The sequence below is a fragment of the Camelus dromedarius genome, chromosome 6 (assembly GCF_036321535.1).
Source record: "Camelus dromedarius isolate mCamDro1 chromosome 6, mCamDro1.pat, whole genome shotgun sequence".
In the NCBI taxonomy this organism is placed as follows: domain Eukaryota; kingdom Metazoa; phylum Chordata; class Mammalia; order Artiodactyla; family Camelidae; genus Camelus; species Camelus dromedarius.
The window spans coordinates 4,591,030-4,613,207 of NC_087441.1; the positions used below are offsets into that span (position 1 = coordinate 4,591,030).

General features: G+C 34.5%; 1 protein-coding gene across 6 annotated transcripts in view; it reads right to left on the bottom strand.

Annotated features, from left to right (window-relative positions):
* The window catches only part of QKI (QKI, KH domain containing RNA binding), a 142,789-nt gene that overhangs the window by 69,883 nt on the left and 50,728 nt on the right, over window positions 1-22,178 (bottom strand). For all 6 annotated transcript variants that reach the window (XR_010381195.1, XM_064486488.1, XM_064486486.1 and 3 more), the window contains exon 3: window positions 14,462-14,578. Coding sequence is in view for 5 of the 6 variants with exons in the window: in XM_064486488.1 (XP_064342558.1) it covers window positions 14,462-14,578 (117 nt within the window). In the remaining variant the exon portion in view is untranslated. The remainder of the gene's footprint in view (window positions 1-14,461; window positions 14,579-22,178) is intronic.

Here is a 22,178-nt window from a genome sequence, read left to right on the forward strand (position 1 = left end):
AGGGGAGAGTGAAGAGAGGGAAGGGAACTGAGGATACAAAGAGAGCACAAAGGTGAGAAAACGTTAAAAATTGGTGAGTGAGGTTAAAAGGCATGTGGGAGAATCTCTGTATTATTTTTGCAATTCTTCTGTAAATTTAAAACCATTTCAAAATACAAAGCTAAAAGTAGGAATTATCTGTCCCCAACCTTTTATTTCTCTATATTTTCTATATAAATCTGCTCTGCCTAGAGCAGAATTACCCAACAGAACTTTGTGTAGCAATGAGAATGGTCTGTATCTGTTGTCCAAAAGGGCAGCCACTTGTCACATGTCCCTATTGAGCACTTCAATGTGACTGTGTGACTGAGCAGCTCAACTGTTCTTTTATTCAATTTTAATTTAAATAGCCGTATATCATCAATAGCTACCCTATCGGACAGAGCACAAATCTAGGCGTTTCACTTGAAAAGAAATGCACAAACTAAGACTAGTCTAATGAGAAATGATAATAAGCTTTGGGGTATACCTTAAAGCAAGTTCTAATTAAACAGCCTGGGGCTGAAGGCGTGGGGATCAGGTTGGGGTGAGGAGATAAGGATGGCAACAAGCATCCTGAACTCAGTTGCAGACATTCCCACAAGACATCCTCTAACTGGTGGTGACAGAAGACATGAAAGATCATTTGGGGTATTTGCATGCACCTCAACCTTGACTAGAACATTCCATTTTGAAAAAAAGTCTCTATCAGAGAGAGAATGGATCAGGATAATGTTTATTTCCTACCAACTGATTTCTGCCCTCATGTCAAATATATAGTTTTTTATTTAGAACTCTTCCACCAGTTACATAATGCTCTAAACAGAAACTCATGTACTCGTTCCATGGTGACTTCATTATTTTCTTCTGATAATTATAACCTGCTATAAAACCTACATTTAAAAAATTCTTAACTTCTAAACTATCCCATTTGTGATGTGAGATGCTTCTAAACAACTACAACTACCTACTGGGGTTTTAAGATGCATGAAAAGATATAAACACATGCTCAAAACTGTCTGGACGGCAAAAACCTTAGGCTGTCTTATATTAACAAGTAAAAGAAAACTGCCTTACACAATGGGAATTATAAAAGTGGATAGGTAAAATTACTTTTATTTTATAAATTATCTACACAGCTTAAATAATCAAACAAAAACATTTATAGTAACTAAAGGCAAATCAGGTAATAGAAACAGGACATTTCACTGCTTAGCAGTGGGGTAGAAGAAACTTTTTTACTTTCTGACATAGAGTACTACAACATTCCATATACCTAGACAGAAAGACATACACACATATAAATATACCAACAAGACACTAGTAACAACAAAAAAAATGTACTGAAAAAGTATCAAAGGACAGAAGGACCCTCTGATGCACACATTTTTCCACAATTTATTTTCTCCAAATATACAGAAATTAGTTCTCATTCTAGGGGCAGCACTCTGAAACATATTAAAAGCAACATTTTCATTTTCTGTCAAGAATTTCATAAGGCCACAGTATCATTCCATAATGACAAAACTCAGACAGCCAGTATACAAGTAGATTTAATAAGAGTGCTATAATGTTTTACAGAAGAAACCTGAATGAACACCAAAACAATGCCCACATCTAAGGGTGACTCTGTAATTTGTCATCCAAATCAGGATACTGTGAAAGTGAAAGGACATACTAATAATTATGCCTCAATGATAAGTATAGCTGAGACTGTACTGGGCAAACCAAAACTTAGTGTCACCCTTCCAGAGAGCTGCACTGAGAAGAAAAACTTAGCATGGTATCAAAATATGAAGGTAATATGATTTAGACACACTACAGTTTTTTAATAAACATTTACTCTTAATTTTCCTAGATCATTTGGCAATAAATACAGCACCACTGGACAAATCAGAACTAATTGCCTAGGCAAATTCTTACCTATGCAATTAGAGCAAATTCCTCCAAAACCAAAATCACTGTACAAAAAAATTCCTTAAAAAATTAAAAAACATTTGTTACTGAATTAAGAATTTCAAAAATTCTAATTTGACATTTCTCACATATTGAAAAAATAAACTGTCAAAAGTGATTAAAATTTAAGTCATTAAAATTATTTTAAAAAGCAAAATAACTAAAAAAGTGAAATTTTTTGTCTTATCCTATAGAGTAAATAATATATAAAAGAATATAAGATTTAACTGAATAAATAAAATCATAATGATAACAGAAAATAGCGAATCTCCGTATAAACCACTGAGGAATGTAAAAGCCTCCGAGCCTGATACTAAAGACAGAAGCCACAATACAATAAAATATAGTTTGACTGTTTAGGTCATAATTTCTTTATGCAAAATAATTACAAGCAAAATTAAAAGGTAGACCATTCCATCGTTCAATGTGCATTTACTTAGTACCAACTATGTGGCAGGTACTTACAGCTCTATCACTGAGGACAGGGCAGTGAACAAAGCAGACGGGACTCTGCTCTCATCCAACACCAAACACACCCCTAGTGAGGGAAGATAAACAATAATAAACAGGTAAAGCATGTCAGGGGTGATGATGTATACAAAGGAAAATGCAGGACCAGAAGGATAAGAGTAGCATTGAGGCATCGAGGTTTGCCACTTTGGGGCAAAGTGGTTACGGAAGGTCTCTGAAAGAGTGAAACTGAACAGAAATCTGAAATGAAGTGGGGGCTGAGTTATGAAGATATCAGGGGAAGAGAATTCCAGGTGAGGGACTAACAAGACCAAAGAAAGCCCTACCACGGGAGCACCAGTATGCGGAAGGAATGGAAAGCGAGAGCCTCCGTCACAGAGGTGGCAAAGGAAGAGAACAGAAGCCTGGAAGGCAGCCAGACACAAGCCCAGGCAGGGCCTCGTCAGCCACGGTGAAGAGCTGACTCTTACTTAACACATGAAAGCATACTGCAGGATAATTTTTAAAATTCACTCTGGTTGCTAGAGAGACAGAGAGGAAGAGTGGAAATAAGGAGACTAGAAGACTACTGAGGAAAAAGCACAATGTAGTGATGAAACTTGCGCCCAAGGCAGCCTGGGTTCAAATCCTGACTAAGCAACGCAATACTCAATAGCCCCTATGCCTCCTTCTCGTCTAGGATAAAATTAGAACAACAACAGTAGCTACCTCACAGGACTGTCTGAGGATTAAATGAGTAAATTCACAAGGAATGCAGACAGGAGCACCTAAATCCCAGCAAGTGCTCAATGTGTTGCACCCTTACCAACCACTGCCACCGCCACCAGCGCCACCTCAGCATTACTATCACCACCCACCCCACCCAGTCCAGGTGTTCAGTAAGCAGTCTGGAATTCAGGGGAGACATCCTTGGAAGTCAACAAGGGGAGCTGGAAGAAGAGAATATATTAACATAGAAAGAGATCTTAAATATCAGAAATGACAGGCAGTATCTTCATTACAATTCTATGTGAACTGATTAATGTAAAGAGAATGACAGAAAAATAACAATTTTGCAAACACTCTATTACAGTAATAACAGATTTGGGCAGAGCCTTTAAGTAATGAAATGCTAAAACCACTAGGCAAAATTTTGTTGGGAACAGTATGTTTACAAAGTTTCAAAGTATTCCCCTTAGATTAGAAAAGTATCTCTACAGTGAAAAAAATATGACTGACACTATTTTAACCAAATGATGAAAGTTAATACCATCAATATGGGGGCAAACTAATATTATGTAATTGCTAATGTGATATGCTGAGGACACATCATCATTTTTTCCCATTTTGTATATTTATTCTCATTGCTATATAATATTCCATTATAGAAATTATCCATTAAAAAATAAATCCATAAAGTATCCATTTATGCTCACTCAAGCTTTAGACTACTATTAATAATTCTATGATTATTGAGATGAACATTCTTTTGTATGTGTTTTTTTTTAACAAATTTTAAATCAACTGTACTTCAATTAAACAGCAAGCAAGCAAACAAACCAACCATTTAAAATATGGGCAGAAGAACTGAACATTTTTCCAAAAGAGGAAATGCAGACGGCCAACAAGAACATGAAAAGTTGCTCAAGATCACTAATATCAGGGAAAAGCAAATCAAAATCACAATGAGATATCATCTCACACCTGCCAGAATGGCCATCGTCAAAAAGAACACAAATAACAAATGTTGGGAAGGATGTGTAGAAAAGGGAACCCTTGTACACTGTTAGTGGGAATGTAAATTGATGCAGCCACTATGGAAAACAATATGGAGATGTTGCAAAAACCTAAAAGTAGGACCACCATATGGCCCAGCAATTCCACTCTTGGCATAAATCCTAAAAAAACAAAAACATCAATTCAAAAAGATACATACACCCCACTATTAACGGCAACATTATTTATAATTGCCAAGATATGGAAACATCCTAAGTGCACATCAACAGATGAACAGATAAAGAAGATGTAGCACATATATGTAATGGAATATAACTCATCCATAAAAAAGGATATTTGCCATTTGCAGCTCTTCATTCACTTTTTTTTCTTTCACTTCAAAAACCAGAATTTTATAACTAGCATAAACATTTCCACTGCACCAAAAACAATAAAATACCTAGAAATGAATTTAACCAAGGAGGTTACCTATACTCTGAAAACTGTAAAACACTGATGAAGGAAATTGAAGATGATACAAAGAAATGGAAAGATATCTTGTGCTCCTGGATTGGAAGAATCAACATTATTAAAATGGATGTACTACCCAAAGCAATCTACAGATCCAATGCAACCCCTGTCAAAATACTCATGACATTCCTCACAGAACTAGAACAAACAATTTCAAAATTTGTATGGAACCACAGAAGACCCTGAACTGCCAAAGCAACCTTTTATAGGTTTTTTGTTTGTTTGTTTCTTTTTTTTGCTCTTTCTTCTTTTTGTTCTCTTTTCTTATGGTTTGATGACTAGAAAAGTTCCTTTAACATTTGTTATAAAGCTGGTTTGGTAGTGCTGAATTCTTTTAGCTTTTGTTTATCTATGAAGCTTCTGATTTCTCCATCAAATCTGAATGAGAACCGTGATGGATAGAGTATTCTTGGTTTTAAGTTTTTCCCTTTCATCACTTTAAATATATCACGCCACTTCCTTCTGGCCTGTAGAGTTTCTACTGAAAAATCAGCTGATAACCTTATGGGAGTTCCCTTATATGTTATTTGCTGCTCTTCTCTTGCTAGTTTTAGTATTTTCTCCTTAACCTTAATTTTTGTCAATCTAATTACTCTGTACCTTGGTATGTTCCTTTTTAGGGCTGATCCTATGCAGAATTCTCTGCGCTTCCTGAACTTGAGTGACTGTTTCCTTTCCCAAGTTGGGGAAATTTTCGGTCATTATCTCTTGAAGAATTTTCTCAGGTCCCTTCTCTCTCTTCCTGGGACCCCCATAATACGAGTATTATTGCATTTCATGTTGTCCCAGAATTCTCTTAAAACATCATCTTTTCTTAAAACATCCTTGCCAAAAATGGAAAAATGAAAACAAGCTGCTAGTCAGAAATTAATGTTACTAGTTACAAAAGTGAAATGATACAAAACTTTCTTCACATAAGAATCTGAAAAATAAGGACAGAAATAGACTCACAGACAGAGAATACAGACTTGTGGTTACTAGGGGGGTGGAGGGTGGGAAGGGATAGACTGGGATTTCAAAATTGTAGAATAGACTACACTGTATAGCACAGGGAAATATACACAAAATGTTATGATAACTCACAGAGAAAAAAATGTGACAATGAGTGTGTATATGTCCATGAATAACTGAAAAATTGTGCTGAACACTGGAATTTGACACAACATTGTAAAATGATTATAAATCAATAAATCAACATTAGCTTAAAAGAAAAAGAAAATAAAAAAAAAAGAATCTGAAAAATAAACAATTTTCTATATGAAGTGATTAGTTCTCTATATTTAAAATATTTTACAGGTATCTGAATCCAGCAAAGCTTAACTTAAAAAACTTATGAAGATCTTTTAAAAACATTCATAAGTATCTGCTATAATTTCTGTTTACTCTTTTGTAAGTAACAAATAATTCTTAAAGAATCACTTCAATAATCCATGATTCATTTTAATTTTTTTGGACTCAAAGACTGTGATATCATTCTGGTCCTATAACAACTTGTGATTAAAACAAACAAACTCCTCAAAATTAAAAAAACCCTAGCCATTAGCAATTATACATGTCTTTAAAAGCCAGAGTTAACAATTACACATGATTTAAAATAATGTTTTAAAATTCAAAGAGCAACAATATAATTTTAGTTATCTTTCATAACTGAAGGGTAAAGAAAAAAAAAAGTAGTAAGACAGAATAGGATGGCCCACTAGGCCTATGAAATTGCCTAATAATTTATTACTAATATAACTGAAAAAGATTTTTCCAAAGACTTTTCTTAAAGGATTCTGAAAAAGAAAATCAATTGATGCAGCATAATGATAAACACATAAGCAACATTCCACTACTAATTCTGGTCAAGAGAGAACTGAATCCTCTGAAAATCTGTTATATACAACACACTCTAAGGTGCTCAAAGATTCCCTAATTAAATTGACTGCAATCCAATCAAGACTTAATTTAAAAAGGCTCATTAACAGCATCTAGTGATAAAATGGACTCTCTCTTTTCACTCAAACTCATGTCTCATTTCACTAGACATGGGTAATTAACTCATCTTGGTATTAGATCTATGGCACAGTAATTAGCTTAAGTTTTACAGGTTACTTTAGTAATGAAAACAAAGGTTTATTCTCATTGGATCCATCTTTTTACCCCTCAAAAAATGTCTCAAAATTAAAAATTAAAAAACTGTCTTTAAATAAATACTAGTAGAATTTTTATTTCAAACCCTCCCAATCTTTCTTATCAATTAATACAGGAAAAGCAGTGACTATTCTAGCAAAGTGTACTGAGATACTATCCAATCTGCAATAAATACTTTAATTTTTATTGCATTGTTTTATACTCTTCTATTTTAAAACAAGGCTGTATCACTTGAGTACAAAATGAACATGTAACCAGAAACAAAACTTAGAAAGTGAATATTCCAAACCGCAATTTACTTTCAAAACACTCACAGCAAAAAGAAGGATATGAGAAGAAGGAAGCAAAGGAGAGAAAGAGAGGACATGGTAGAACTGGTTTACAATCCTGAAAAAACATCAGATCACATAGCAAGCTGGTAATTAAACCAGTGCTGCTGAAAGTATAGGCTGTAAGCAGAGAAAGCAAAGTGTGTTTAGAAACTTTTACAGCATTCCAACTGGATAAACTTTGTCTGTTAATATGAAAAGCTTTAAAACAGGATGAAAATTGTCTTAAAAATTCCATTTCTCTGATAATTAATTTCATTATATTTTACAAAAGAAGTAGTCTACAATGAGTTGGAATTTTGTTGTAATTGTCTTTTATGGCAGGTTATTTGAAAATCAATGATTTAAAACTCTTCTAGAAAGGCAGGCCTTCTTCTCTCTTCAAAAAAGAAATCAATCAATCACTTTTGGGGCTGAATTCAATGTTGTGTTCCACAACATTAAAAAAAAAAAAAAAAAAAGCAGGGGGTGAGGGGAGGTAGAGGAGGACTAAAGTTCCTAGGGAATTAGTTTATAGCTAGAGTAGGACACCTGAGACATAGGACTGTCATAAAATATGTCAAAGCCTCTAGGGTTTTAAGATTATTTTGTTTTGAATTCAAGGAAGAATTAAGATCAGAGGATCTAAGACTTGGCCATGTGCAGTCTTCCATCTCTTCTACCTCCTGCCCACCCTTCTACTGCCAAGTTATCTTTTTAAAACAATATATCACATAACTTCTTATCTTAAAAACATGAGTGCCAGTGCACTGCTTTCAAAATTAAAAAAAAAAAAAGTTCTAATACAGTAATCGAGGCCCTTCAACTTCAGACCCCAGCCTTGTCTCAAATACCCACCCTGCTTCACCCACACCTTCTACCTCCCTCTGCAGTAGGTTGCGTATTAGCGTAACATATGCTTGCTGATCCTACTTCTGATGTCTACAATACTGTTCCACACATCTGCCCTGTACATTCCTACTCCAGTACAATCTCCTCTAGCTTTCCTTAAAATCCTCAACCTGCAAAAGATCTCATCTTCTCTGACTTCCCACAGTACCATGTGTAACACCTGTTACAGTGTTTACCATACTGTGTATTAGTTCACTGCCAATGCATCAGTCTCTTGGGGTGAAAGCTATCCCTAATGCTACTAATTATGAACCATTGAGTAAAACTGAAGAACTTCTACGTTCTGTGGTTCAGATGAGAAACTCTAGCTGAGAAAGGCTGTGTAAACTAATAGAAAATTACAGCATTTTTCCTCTCGAAAACATTTTAAATAGTAATTAGTTTCTTGGACCCAACCAGAAGTTTATTACAACTATAATGTACCTTAATACCAGTTATGCCAATATCATTTCAACTATGTCTTACCATTATTTATAAATTGGTTCAATGGAAAAATAAGAAATATACTGCAAACAAATGTCTAACTGGGAAACTAGAGATAGCTGCATTGCTCATTTAAATGACCTTGTAAAGACACACACACATATATACTTATGGAACAGCTTCTTTAAAAGTGCCTTATATAAAAGTTGAACTCTGTCAGTGAATCTGTTGGGAAGCTGGCATTCTCATACATTGTTGATGGTAATGCAAAATTAAAATAATCCATAGAAGGATTTAGCACTAGCTACCAATATATTGTGACACCACTTCTAGAATTCTATCCCAAACATAAACTAGCAAGTACACTGTAAAAATGTATATAAAAACTATTCAGTATAGCACTCTCCCTATGTTTAACAGCAAAAGCCTAGAAACAATCTAAATGCCCAGTAATAGGGGAATGTTGGAATAATTTACTGTATATCCACACAATAGAATGATGGCTTTATTAAAAGGAATAAAGACTATCTCTATATACTCTTATTAAGTGAGCTCAATGATATACTGTTAAGTCAAAAAAACCAAACAAACAAAAAAGCAAAGTGTAGAAAAGTAGAGTATATAATTATCTATGAAGGAAGTGAGAAATTACTTACATAATTTTATGTGAATATGAAGAAATGGAAGGATAAACCAAATATTAAATATAAAACAGCAGAATTTAAAATATACCCAAACTGCAAGGGGTGAGTAGATAAGAGAGACAGGGATAAAAGCAGGACTTCTCTGAAAATTCCCTACTTCGTGGATTTGATTTTGGAACCATGTAAGTATTTTACAAGCAACAGAAAAATAAACAATTCCTAAAACTAGAAAACTAAGTGTAACAAATGAGCTTAACTGTTGATCCATATGATAGCATAACTGTTATACACTGAAAAACTACTGTTTCGAAAGATAATAATTTCAATTTCTAGTGGCATATATCCTTAAAAACAGTAAGAATTGGGGAAAAACTATTTTCATTGACTATATTGTTGGTAGGGTGTTTGTATTGTTATTCTAAGCCTAATTTGCTTTATTCTGAAATACACAAAATATTTTGTGTCATTAGAAACCAGGATTTTTGGTGAGAAAGAAAGAAAACATACACACAAGATCAATTAAGTAAAACACTGTCGTCTTCATTTTGAATGAGAATGAACTTGTAAAAATGTATCTATATTCCTAAACGTGTGTGTGTGTGTGTGTGTGTGTCCTAGCTCTGCCCTGAAAAAGTCTATCACTAGTTCCCAGACTGAAGTCTCCTAATACTATTTTTCACTAATAGTAATCAGGGTTCCTTAAAGAAATGACAGATCTCAAATCTGGAGAGGAAATCTTACAAGATGAGCCTGGACTATCATAAACACCAGGAAACAAAGTTATTAGCCCCAACTACTGCATTTCTGTCAAAAGGACTTAGAAGTGAACTTGAACAGGACCCCCCCTGGCTAAACAACATGACCATCAGTTAAAATTACTAACTGCAATGAACACATCAAAATTGTTTAAATGCACCCATAATGATACTCAAAAAAAAAAAAAAAAAAAAAAAAAAAAAAAAACTAGGAACCAACTTACTATTTTAAACCTAAAGTAAAGAAAGAACTGAGCATTTACCAGCCTTTCCTACAAAAAGTAAATCTAGCTAAAAACAGCAAAGAAACAAGATATAACTATTTTGCAGTTCCTACTGAAATAAAGGGCTAAAAAACAATCAACAAGGATTGCTGAAATCACATAGAGAAGAAACTAGATTTTATGTTCCACTACCACAAGACTTGTGAAATTTTCTTACAAAAGGAAGAAAAGAAAAGAGAGGGCAGGAGACCTAAATGTGATCAAACCCTTTTCACTACCAAATTACCAAAAATATAGAGGACAGAGGTAAGTGTTAAACACCACCATGAAAATGCAATCAGCAAAAGCCATGGGAATTTTTCAGTACAAATAACTCAGTCCTCTTACAAATAAATTGCAAGAAGGATAAACGGAGGTGAAAGTGAGAATGAATTAAAAGATCTATCAATTAACTGCAATGTATACGGCCCTCACTTGGATACCACTCAAATAGACTTTTCTAAAAAGTACATTTATGAGCCAAGAGGGGAAACTATAAGCACCTACTAGATATTTAATGACACAAAGAAATTGTTTTGGTGATTAAAAAACAAACACGATAGCATTAAAGAGCCCTTCTATTTTAGAAACACCTAATAAAATATTTACATGTGAAATTGTCTGGAATTTGCTCCCCAAATCATCTGGTAGGCAGAGGGGGAGGGAGGGTAGTGGGGGAAGGAGGGCGCACATGAAAGGGGATGGACAACCTGACACTGGGTGATGAATAAACACTGTTTAAAATTTGCCACGATGAAGAGTTTTTTTTTTTTTTAAATAAACACTGTATTTATCCTCAAAGTTGTCAGAAAGCCAAGTATTCAGCAAGATCAATAAGGCAGGCTGTTTGGAACCATGCTTGTACTTGATGTTCTGTCACTGGCCATCATGGCCACTTTAGTATATCAAACAAAAAACTATTAATTTGATCATTTTCAAAGTGTTGAGACAGCAGTAACATCTTTCATAAAAATAAAGTCTTAGCCACCCCCACAAATCAAGCAAACTTCTTTTTGCACATGCTATCAATACTGCCTTGAAACATTCTTTAAGTGTGCTTTCTTATCACCCAACACAAAGTCTTAGACATTAAAAAGCTCATTAATTTGGTGAACTGACATAGGGCCAGGTACAGAGTTGCAGGATAAAATGCTAATGATAAAGTATCACGTATAGTATGATTCACTTTTGGTAACACATGTGACAGTGTATGTAACTGCATGAAGAATGTCCTACAAGACATACCAAAATTGTCAGCAAGAGTAGTCCCTAGAGTGATTAAATCAGCTGCCTATGCTCTTCTCAGACAATGTGCACTTTTAAACTTTTCTAATACCACATATTAACTAATTAAAATACATATTAACCATATGAAATTAATAGGACTGTAAGAGAGATTTAAGAAAAATTTGTAACACATATGAATGTGTTAGGAAATTCTACCTATGTTTGCAATTATACAACATGCCTCCCTAACAACATCTTGTAAGTCATGTTCCATACAACACTGCAATTCCTCAAGAAGTCATAGGGACATCTCTTAAAAAGGAGACTGTGGTCAAATATCTTTGGGAAACAAAGTTAAAAGCTGAATTAATATATTTTTTTTCCTGGTTCCTACTCTGTGCCAGGTACTAATCAAACACCAGGGAAATACGCCATTAAAATAGACATGGAATGCCCTGAGTTTATCAGTCAAGAGAAGGATACAAATCGGCAAACAGCATTTCCATCATATTTTGGGCAATCGATAAATTAAGATTTATTTTCCACCTTTCTCAGCTTTTACGTAAACTGACAAATCTGCAGAAAATTTTAGTTTTCCTTCAAACACCTGAAATATACATCAGCCGTATTACTTACTTCAGTATTTCTTTTTGTCTCCATCTGTTTGTCATGTTCTTTCTCAAAATAATAGCCAAGTAACAAATGATAGTATCTTCCATTTTTACTTTAGTTTTATTAACATTTTTAAGAACTCAATGAGTAAGTAGAGGAACTATAGCATAAACCAAGATGACTCGGTTGATAATTTATTATCTGCAGATTTAAATTAAGATTACAGAAGACACTCCTGGTATTATAAATCTATACAAAAATTCTTCACAGAATCCACACACCATAGTATCAAACAGGCGGTGGCCACTCAAATTAACTTGATATTCCCAGAGCGTGCTCATTTGTAACATTTTAATAAAACTAAAAATGTAATCTGCAGTCAATTTTGTTAGTGTCAATTTATTATTTTTTTTTTGCATCGTGTATAATCTGTAGGCTTGTTTTACTTGAGTAGACAACAGCATAAATTTTTTTAAAATATATGTGAACTGCTTCTACATGTGCTTAAGAACGAAATGGACAGACTATGGACACAGTAACTACCAGGGAAACAAAACAGTAAAGCATGAGAATAGGGGATGTTCAAAGGTCACAAAGCAACAACAAAGTACTACTATTTCCAAAGCTTAAAAAATTGTAATATTCCCATATGATACAATGTAAGAGTTTAAACATAAAATGTACTAATAATGTTAATATATAATTTATTAAGAACAATCATTAACATCAACTGATCAATTACTATGCACCAAAATACTGTTCTAAGTGCTTTACAACTGATTTAATCCTCACAACTATCATAGAGGTAAGTGACATTACTATTCCCCTTTCATACAGCACAAAGAGATTTGCTAAGATCATAAAGATTTAAGTGATAGAACCAAGATTCAAACATAAGCAATGTGATCACAGAGATCACTCTCTTAACCACTCTGTTCTTCTGCCAAAGATAGCAGAAAATGTTCTTCAGGCTCAACTTCAACTGAAAATAGAACTCGTAATGTCTCATTACATAGTTCCAAGCTCTAATACTCAGTGCCTGTGAGTGTGTGAGTGGAGTGAGTGGAGGGCCATTACTACAGAATTAAGAGAGGCTGAGGAGAGGAAAAAACACGTTTTGTTAACTGATAGCATAATTTGTTTAACTGAAGGATATACTAATGCTAATCTTTTGGTGAAGATTTATTTGTCCTATGGTTGTTGAGAGTTATCTCATGTCCCTAGGTTATTAAATTAGCATCACTTAACGCCAAGGCAACCTAAGTGCAAACACAGGAACTAAAACTGCATGGCAATACAAGATTGCCATGCAGCTGATTCAGAATATGCTTAAGTTTTTTTAGGATTCTAAAAAAAAAAAAAAAAAAAAAAAAAAAAAGAAAGATTTTAAATACATCTAAATATGCTCACAGAGAACTCACATGCCTGCCTCAAAATATCTTTTAATATTCAGCTGATAAGCACAGGTTATAATAAAATTTAAAGATAATCAATATTATTAAGAACCTTTCCCCCCTAATTTAACTACTAAGTCAGTATTCATCTGTAAGGAGAGAAAGTGATTGAGATCCAGTCAGTTATGGGGAAATGAATGAAATGAAATGAAATGAAGTGATCAACTCAAAAGGCAGCGGATCAGGGTGAGGTCAGAATACCTGACAGGTCTGGTATTCATTCCGTAAGCTCCAAAAGTGATTCAGTGCGCAGGCTCTCACAAAGGCTGATCACAGGTCTATCATTTGAAATTCCTTTCAAGGCAATGTATTTAAAAAAACATAGAAAAAAACAAAAAACCAAACCCTTCCTAACAATAAATTCAATCTTTCGCAATCAAAATCTAGATTTTTTTTAAAAAGCAGTCAAATATTTTTTACACAGCAATTTCAAAAGTATTCTGCCCCACAGTATTGTTGGATAAAGGAAACAAGGCAACTCACACCTTCCTAAAAACAATACTTAACATAGTTTATTAATTAAACTAAAAAAATAAGATGTGGCAAAATAGAAAACAGGAATAATATACTTTGAAGTAAAATGTCTAGAAAACTTATAAAACAACATGAAATCATGGTAAAAGTGAAAATGACTCTCACCTGGCTAGTTATAAGCCTTTTTTTTGTTTACTAACTCTCCTGATGAGATGACACACATCCAAAGTTATTCATTTGATCCCTCTCGTTTAAATTTCATCAAAAGAAACATTTTAGATTTTTCAAACTTCTAGTTACGTGTTGTTATATATACAACATTATAGCATGACTAATTTCCAAACTGGCTGCTTCTCAAGTATGAATACCAAAGTAAGTTAACATGATGGACTGAGTGATACTTTAGTTGGCTAAATGAAAAATAATGATAAACAAGAGAAAAATTGTGGCAGTATCTTTCAAAAGTTCAAAGTTTCTGACATGAAATAATGGGCAGTGCTTCAGAATCTAGATATTTTGTTATTAAAATTCAAAAGTATAAGTAAATTACTCACATAAAGACTTGCCCCATTTTCAAGAACTTACCTTCTTTTTATCCCTCATTGAGCCTTTGCCTCGGACCATTATTTTACATCCTGTTTCTGCTTCAAGCTGTTTAGCAGTAAGTCCTCTAGGTCCAAGGATTCTCCCAACAAAATTAAACTGGAGGAAAAAAAATACACCATACATTATTCACCTGCTTGAATTTGTGACTCTTAAACTTATTTTAAAGTATGTATTTCCTTTCTCTAGATTTGTGAAAATATTAATGTCAAATAAAATCTTAGAGTCCTTATGAATTTCTTGTCAAGTTTGAAGGGGGTAATTACAATAGCTTATGGTTTACCTGGAAATTTTTGTATGTATTAATACAAATTATGGACTGGGAACGAAAGTATCTACCTAAAACAGGTACTATGCTAAACTGACCATCAATATGTAATCTAAACCAGAGTATATTAAACAATTTGACAAAATCTTAGGTGTCGCCCAAAAAAAGCAAATCCCTTCTTCAAAAATTTTCATGACAGTGTTCAGGGAACTGTTTATTATGTTAAATATTGACTGCCTTTTATATGAAAATCCTTGGTGGAAAAGTCCAATTTTTTTAACGATTACTTTTTTTAAATACTACTTTTTCTTTTTTCTTTTTATTTTTTTTGGTCGGGGGAGGGAATTACATTTATTTATTTACTTACTTATCGTACTGGGGATCGAACCCAGGACCTCGTGCATGGTAACCACGCACTTTACCAATAAACTATACCCTCCAAACTGCTATCTTATTTATCTAAGTTATACTTTCTCCAAAGCAACCGTTCAGAGAACACTGATAGCCAAATTTGGATTCCGCCCTATACTAAATATCTGTCTTGGGAGTATACATTTTTTCATCACACTCCTTGCACAATTTTATATCTGCATCCTTATCTTCCTTTCTATTTTCCATTTCTACCCTTAGCTTATATTACTGTTTTTGCAAGGAACCTTACATCTCTTCATGAATAGGACAGTGATAAAAACAATTATATAAGTAAAGACTTATCATCCCTCACCATTAATGTCTAGTATTCATACATAGACATTTTTTTTAGGCCAATGGGAAGAAAAGATTACTTTGAATATTGAAAAGTAAATTTTCCTCATTCACATCATCTGCAGAGAAGACAAAAAAAAATGAGTGTTTACCATCGGTTCCCAAAAACCCATAGGTGGTTTTAATTTATTTATTCAATCAAATACATTACTGATTCCTATGCTTCCCACATTTTTCTTGCCTTTGATCCTACTGTTAGTGTATCGTGACATGATACTAATATGCTAGAACTGACAGCTGCCGGGACTTGAGAAGCCAGGGCACTTCTCCAATCTTCTATACTCCAATGGCTTCTTACTTTGCCTAAGCTGCTCCCCAGCACTGCCCCATCTCACAAAAGTGATTCTCAAATGAAAGATGAGTAATACATGAGTAAAGATGGGAGAAAGGCCTTTTCCCTCAGGAGACGAGATAACTTTTTCCATCTTAAGTTGAGACTCACAGACTTATTAGATCCTTGATCTAGTTCTATGAGATTACAAATTTTAAAATTTGCCTGAAGCATCTCTTTATATTTAAGTAAAACCCTTTCTCCTTGCTTAGTTCCTTGGCACACAGTACTTCGTCTGCCCTCTTTACCTAAACCCCTGCAGTCATCTACGTTAACACTACACTTGCTTCCAACCTAGGACCCCCTTTCAGTATCTGCAGTCTAAACACACTCAAGTACTCTGGTTAAGTGTTCAAGCTCTGAAAGCACATAGATCTGAACTGGTATCCAAGTTCCAACACTAAATAATAACTAGGAGTTTGAAATTCATATAAAACATGCCTCAATTATGTAATAGACATAATGATAACATTTGGTATTGCTGTCGTGAGGACTGCATGTGTGTACAGCACAATATACACAAAAGGTACCAATATGAAGTCTGGCACACAGTGGACACAAATTCACTTTAAGAAACCTCCGGCCCTCAATCAACAGTTCAGCTTAGAGTATCCACAGAAGAGGATATAATCAAATCATGAATTTACTTAACAGAACTCCAGAAAGATCTGACATTCAGACACTGAGTTCTGCAGAAAACCGGAAAGAAAAGATGAAAATGATACACAGAACAAATGATCCATCCCTGTCCACAGAAAACCAATAGCCAGGTATCTAACTTGCAGGTAACAGGCTTGAGTTTTCCTCTCTAGAAAAACTGAAGTGCCCCAGAAGGAAAGACTTCCATGTTTTGGCATTCGGCTCTGACTGACGCTTTACTTCAGGTGATCAATTCAAACTGAAGCTTGCAGTGAGCAAGCCCGGTTCATGAACACAAGTTTCTATTTCAAATTTTCAGTGCTTCAAACTTAAGTGTGTGTAGACAATGAAGGTTCACCAAAGGTCTGAGGAAGGCTCTAACACGAAAGAGCATACAAAGTAAAGACAAGGGCCTGTTCCTTTAGGGGAGAAACTGCTGGGAAAGGGGATAATACCCCTCAAAAAACTCTTTCAGGAGACAGTGCTAAATAAACCATTTTCTAAAACGATTGTACACATTTAGATTCCCAAAAGACAAGAGTAAGAATTTGTTTTGATACTCTTCTCCGACATTTCTTATTGCCAGTGTTATTTCATCAGCCATGCTAGTGTCTTTGCTAAATGTCTGAAGTAGAATTCTCCCGATTACTAATAAAGTTGATCATGTTTTTCACGTTTTTGGTCTTTCAGGAATACTCTTTTTGAAGCACATTTGAAGTTTCCAGGCTATTTTTCTACTGTGTTGTTTAGATTTGTGGTTACAGGTGTAGCAAATATCTTTTCCCATCCTGTGGTTTGGCTTGCCATTTCTCTCCTGAATGGTGTTGTATGATGACTAAAGTTAATCAGACTGAATTGAATTCAGTTACATTTATTCTTAATGCAGCTCAAGCTATCAGTCTTCTCTTCCCAGTTAGTTTCTGTGTCCCATTTAAAAGAAGTCTTTCAACCATGCCAAGGTCATCAAGATATCCTTCTGTATTAAATTCTAGAAACTTTACTGTTATGACTGTCACATTTATATCTACAGTGTACCAGGAAATGATGTCTGTGATGAGGAAATAACCTTTCCTCTCCCACATGTATACCCAACTGTCCTCGTGCGTCTTACTCAAGAGACTACCCTCTTCCAACTGCTTTACAGTGCCGTCGCGTCATAAACAACATCTATAAATACTTGGGTCTATTTCTGGGCTCTTTATTTTATTAATCTATTTGTTTATCCTTGCTTTAAATAGCACAATTTATTATTTATTGAAACTTTATTCTTTAAAACCTTAATATGCAGTATAGCATGTTATTTCACCTTGCTTCTTTAAGAGTGTCTCAGCATTTGTGTTTCCATACAGATTTTAGAAAAAGTTGGTCAATTTCTAAAATTATACTAGCAATAATTTTATTGGAATATTACAACAGAATCTTTAGCATCATGAACATGGTATATAATTTCCTCACTTGGTTAGGTATTCTTTCATTATCTCTCAAGAATACAAAGCTTTTTTTTTTTTTTTTTTTTTTTTTACTGTGCCTTCACTCATTTTTTTGTTAGGTTTAATCCCAGGCATTTGGGGTTATTTTTGCTAGTGTATACCGTATTTTTCTTCATTTCTGCTGTTTATATAAGAATGAATAATTGATTTTTCAATATCCTACTTTGTACCCAGAACCCCAGTTTCATTATTAATACCCGTAACTTTTCTGTAGGTTCTTTTGGATTCTTTAGGTAAACAATATCACTTGCAAATAATGGAAAGGAAAAAATTTATCACCGTCCATCACACTTTTAAATTTATTTTTCTTGCCATCCTTTCTGCACTGGCCAGCACATCTTTAGTTCAAAGTAAAACAAAAGTGTATCATTCTTGGCTTGTTTCAGATTCCAAGAATAAAGCTTTCAACAGTTCACTACAAAGTTGAAAGTAATCTGTAGACTTTGCATAGATATATTTTACCAGATTAAGAAAAGTCCTTCTATTTCCTAGCTTGCTAAGAGTTTGTTGTTGTTGTTGTTAAAGTCATGAGTGGATGTTTAAATGTATCATATTTCTTCACTATCTATTGAGAAAACCATATTTCTACTTTATTCTGTTAATGCAGTGGATTACACGAAATTATCAAATGTTACACTAACCTTACGTTTCTACAGTAAAAATGATCATGATGTATTATCCTTTGTTATAAATTGTTAGGTTCAGTTTGCTAGCATTTTGGTGATGACTTTTTAAGAAAATTTACATTCACAAATGGAACTGGCTTGAAATTTTCCTTTTTCGTAAAATGCTTCTCGGGTTTTCACATCAAGGTTATTCTGGCCTCAAAATGTGTTAGGATGCATTTCCCCCGTTTTCTGTTCTTTGGACTGACTTGTAGAAGCTGACTTGTGTTACTTCTCCCTTAAATACTGAATAGAAATGAGTGGTGAAGCCACCTGGGCCTAGAGTTTTCTTCTCTGTGCAAGGTTTTCAATTAAGGAATTCTGTTATTTAATTTAGATTTTTCTATTCCTTCATATGTTAATTTTGGTAACTTATCATCTAGAAATAAATCCACATTGTTTAAATTTTCAAACTTGCTAGCTTAAGGTTTTTCTCTAATTTTCCTTTTAATAGCTACAGGATCTGTAACATGTTCCCTCTTTCATTCCTGTTTGGTTACCTGTGTCTTCCTTTTTCTTAATCATTCTTCCAGTCTTTTGAAAGAATTTACTTTTGCTTTTGTTCACTAGCATTGACTGATTCCAAAAATGGCCACAATTATCCACTCACCCCTAAAGGTAATCTATGCCATTTGCAGTGTCTATCTGCTGCTCCCCTTACCTCTTGAGTCTGCACTAGTACTGTAACTGGCTTTCCAGCACAATGTAGTGGAAAGAGTGCTGTGTGTTAAAAACCTAAGTCTCAGTCTTACGTGCATTTACTCTCTTAGAATCCTATTATTCCCATGTAAACAATCTCAGACTAACCAACTAGAGAATGAAAAACAAGCTACCTAGTCATCCTCAGTGTCTCCCCCAGTCCGCAGCTAGACAACGCGTAAAAACAGGAATGCTGGACTAACCCATACCAGACTGCAGATGCAGATCAGAAGAAATGCTTTGCTGAACAGAAACAGGAGCAAAACAGATGGTGGTTGTTTTAATGTAAGTTTCTGGGGTAGCTCATTATAATGCAGCAATAGCCATTCTATGCACTAACCATCTTACCATCTTCATTTTGTGTATTTTTTGTCTTTAATTTCTACTCTTACCTTTATTATGTTCTTCCTTCTATTTCTTTTAGTTTTACTCTGCTGTACTTTTTCCAACATTGTAAAATGGATGCTTAGCTTACTGCACCATTCCTTCATTTCTAATATATGTACTTTTGAAGCAAAGTATTCCTCTAAGCTGGCTTTAGCTGTATCCCAAAGTTCTGACATGCAGTATTTCCACTATCATTCAGGTGAAATAATTTCATCGTTATTGAATATTTAAATAATTCTTCTCAAACATGAGAATTTCCTAAGTATCTTTGTTACTGATTTCCAGCCTCCTACATTGTGATCAAAAAACACATACTATGTATAAAATCAATCCTGTAATATTTGTTCAGACTTGCTTTTAAGCATGGCAGTATGGTCAATTTTTCTAAATATTCCATGGGTGCTCAAAAAGTAGGCAAATTCCTCTGTGATTAACTTTTGTCTGTTTCTACTGTTCATTCTATTTTTGCTTTACGTGTTTAGAGGCTGTGTTATTTGGTGTATACAAAATTATATCCTTCCGTCATTAGGAAGTGGCCCTCTTTATCTCTAGTAATACCTTTTGCCATTAAGCCCAGACATTAATACAGAGATAAAAATTTTTTGACGTTTGGTATTTCATGGTAAATCTTTCTCAATCCTATTACTTTCAACCCTTTGTTATCCTTATATTTTAAATGGGACTCCATTAAACAGCATCCATATGAGTTTTGTTTCTTTATCCAATCTTGTAATCTTTTAATTTTAACTGGAACACTTAGCCCATTTACACTATATGGTCTGTATGCACCTTCCTACTAAGAAGGCCTTTCTACATGGCCTTACCTCTTTTATGTTCTTGTTTATTTTCTTCCATGCCTCCTTTCCTGGGGAGTGGTGGGGTGTACACAGATACAAATGAGCATGTTTTCTCATTTCATTTTTCCTTTCTATTAGCTTGAAAGTTACATGCTTGTTTACCCTAGACATGCATCACTGAATTATCAAACACTAATGTTAATGCGTATTTTTACCTCCTTCCCATACAATGCAAGGACCCCAGACTATTTAACATCATGTAGCCCAATCCAGTTCACATAGTACTAGTTGTTCTCAAATTTTATTTATATTTTTAACTCAACAGGACATTATGACTCTATACAGGTAATGTGCATTCACGTTTACCCATGCATTTCCCATTTTCATTGCTCTTTATTCCTTTCTGTATCTTCAACTTTCCAACTAGGGTCATTTTTCTTCTGCCTGGAAAACACTCATTATATTTTCTTCAGTGAAAGTCTTCTGGTGATGAAGTCTCTCAGTTTTTTCTTACCTGAAAACGTGTTCTTCTTGATGGCCATGGAACTCTAGCTTGGCAGTTATTTTCTTTTAGCACCCTGAAAGTTTCTTTACCCTGTCTTCTGATTTCCTCTGCTACTTCCGAGAAACGAGCCGAGACTTACTGTTGCTCCTTTAAAAGTAATCTTTCCACTCTTCTTGCTACTTTTAAGATTTCCTACTCAATATGAGTTTTCACTAGTTTTACTATAACATAACCTAACTATGGTTTTCATTTTGCGGTTCAGAGTTTCATAAATCTGTGACTTTATTTCTTTGGTTTGAGAGTTCTCAACCATGCTCCTCTCATATGCTGCCTCTGATCCATTCTATCTCCCTCTTTTCCTAATATTCCAACAACATATATTGGACTTTCTCACTGAATTCCTTTCATTTTTCACACTCCCTCCTAGTTTTTCTACCCCTCTGCCTCTCCAAGCTGAGTATTTTCTTCTGAGCCAACTTACAGTTCACTAATTCTTTCTTCAAAAGCTTTTAATCTTCAGTAAACCTATTAATTTCAGCTAAGGAATTTTTCAGTCTGATTTGTCTTTTACAGTTCCCATTTCTCTGCCATGTTTCCCCAACTTATCTTTAGTCTTCTTACAGATAGTAAGCATAACTTTTATAAAGTCTGGGTCTAATAATTCCAATATCTAAAGTTTCTGTGGATTTGTTTCTTTTGTCTTGTTGTTTCTTCAGACTTTTGTTAATGTCATCTTACCTTACTGTGTGTTTATTTTCTAGTATGTGCCAGACAATGTACTTACTAAATAGCTTACAGAAATACAAGGCCTAAGATGATGTTACCTTCCCCCAGAGAGAATGTATGTTAGCTTCGGCCAGGTACCTATTGCTACTAGCAACCAAAGATCATCTCAATACAATTTTACTTACTGAGGTTGAGGTACTTTTAATCAGCATCATGCAGTGTATGTGCGGGCCTTGGAAATAAGGATTCACTCTTTCCCCTAGAACAACACCCATCAGATCCCTACCCAAAGCAAAGACTGGGGATGGGGAGGAGTTCAGAGAGATAGGTTATAGATTCCAACCCAAGTCCCTCAGAGTTCAGCCTCTCAGCTGTCCTCTCCAGATTCAGCAAACAGACTAGAGAAAAGGAGTATCCCCCAAGCCAG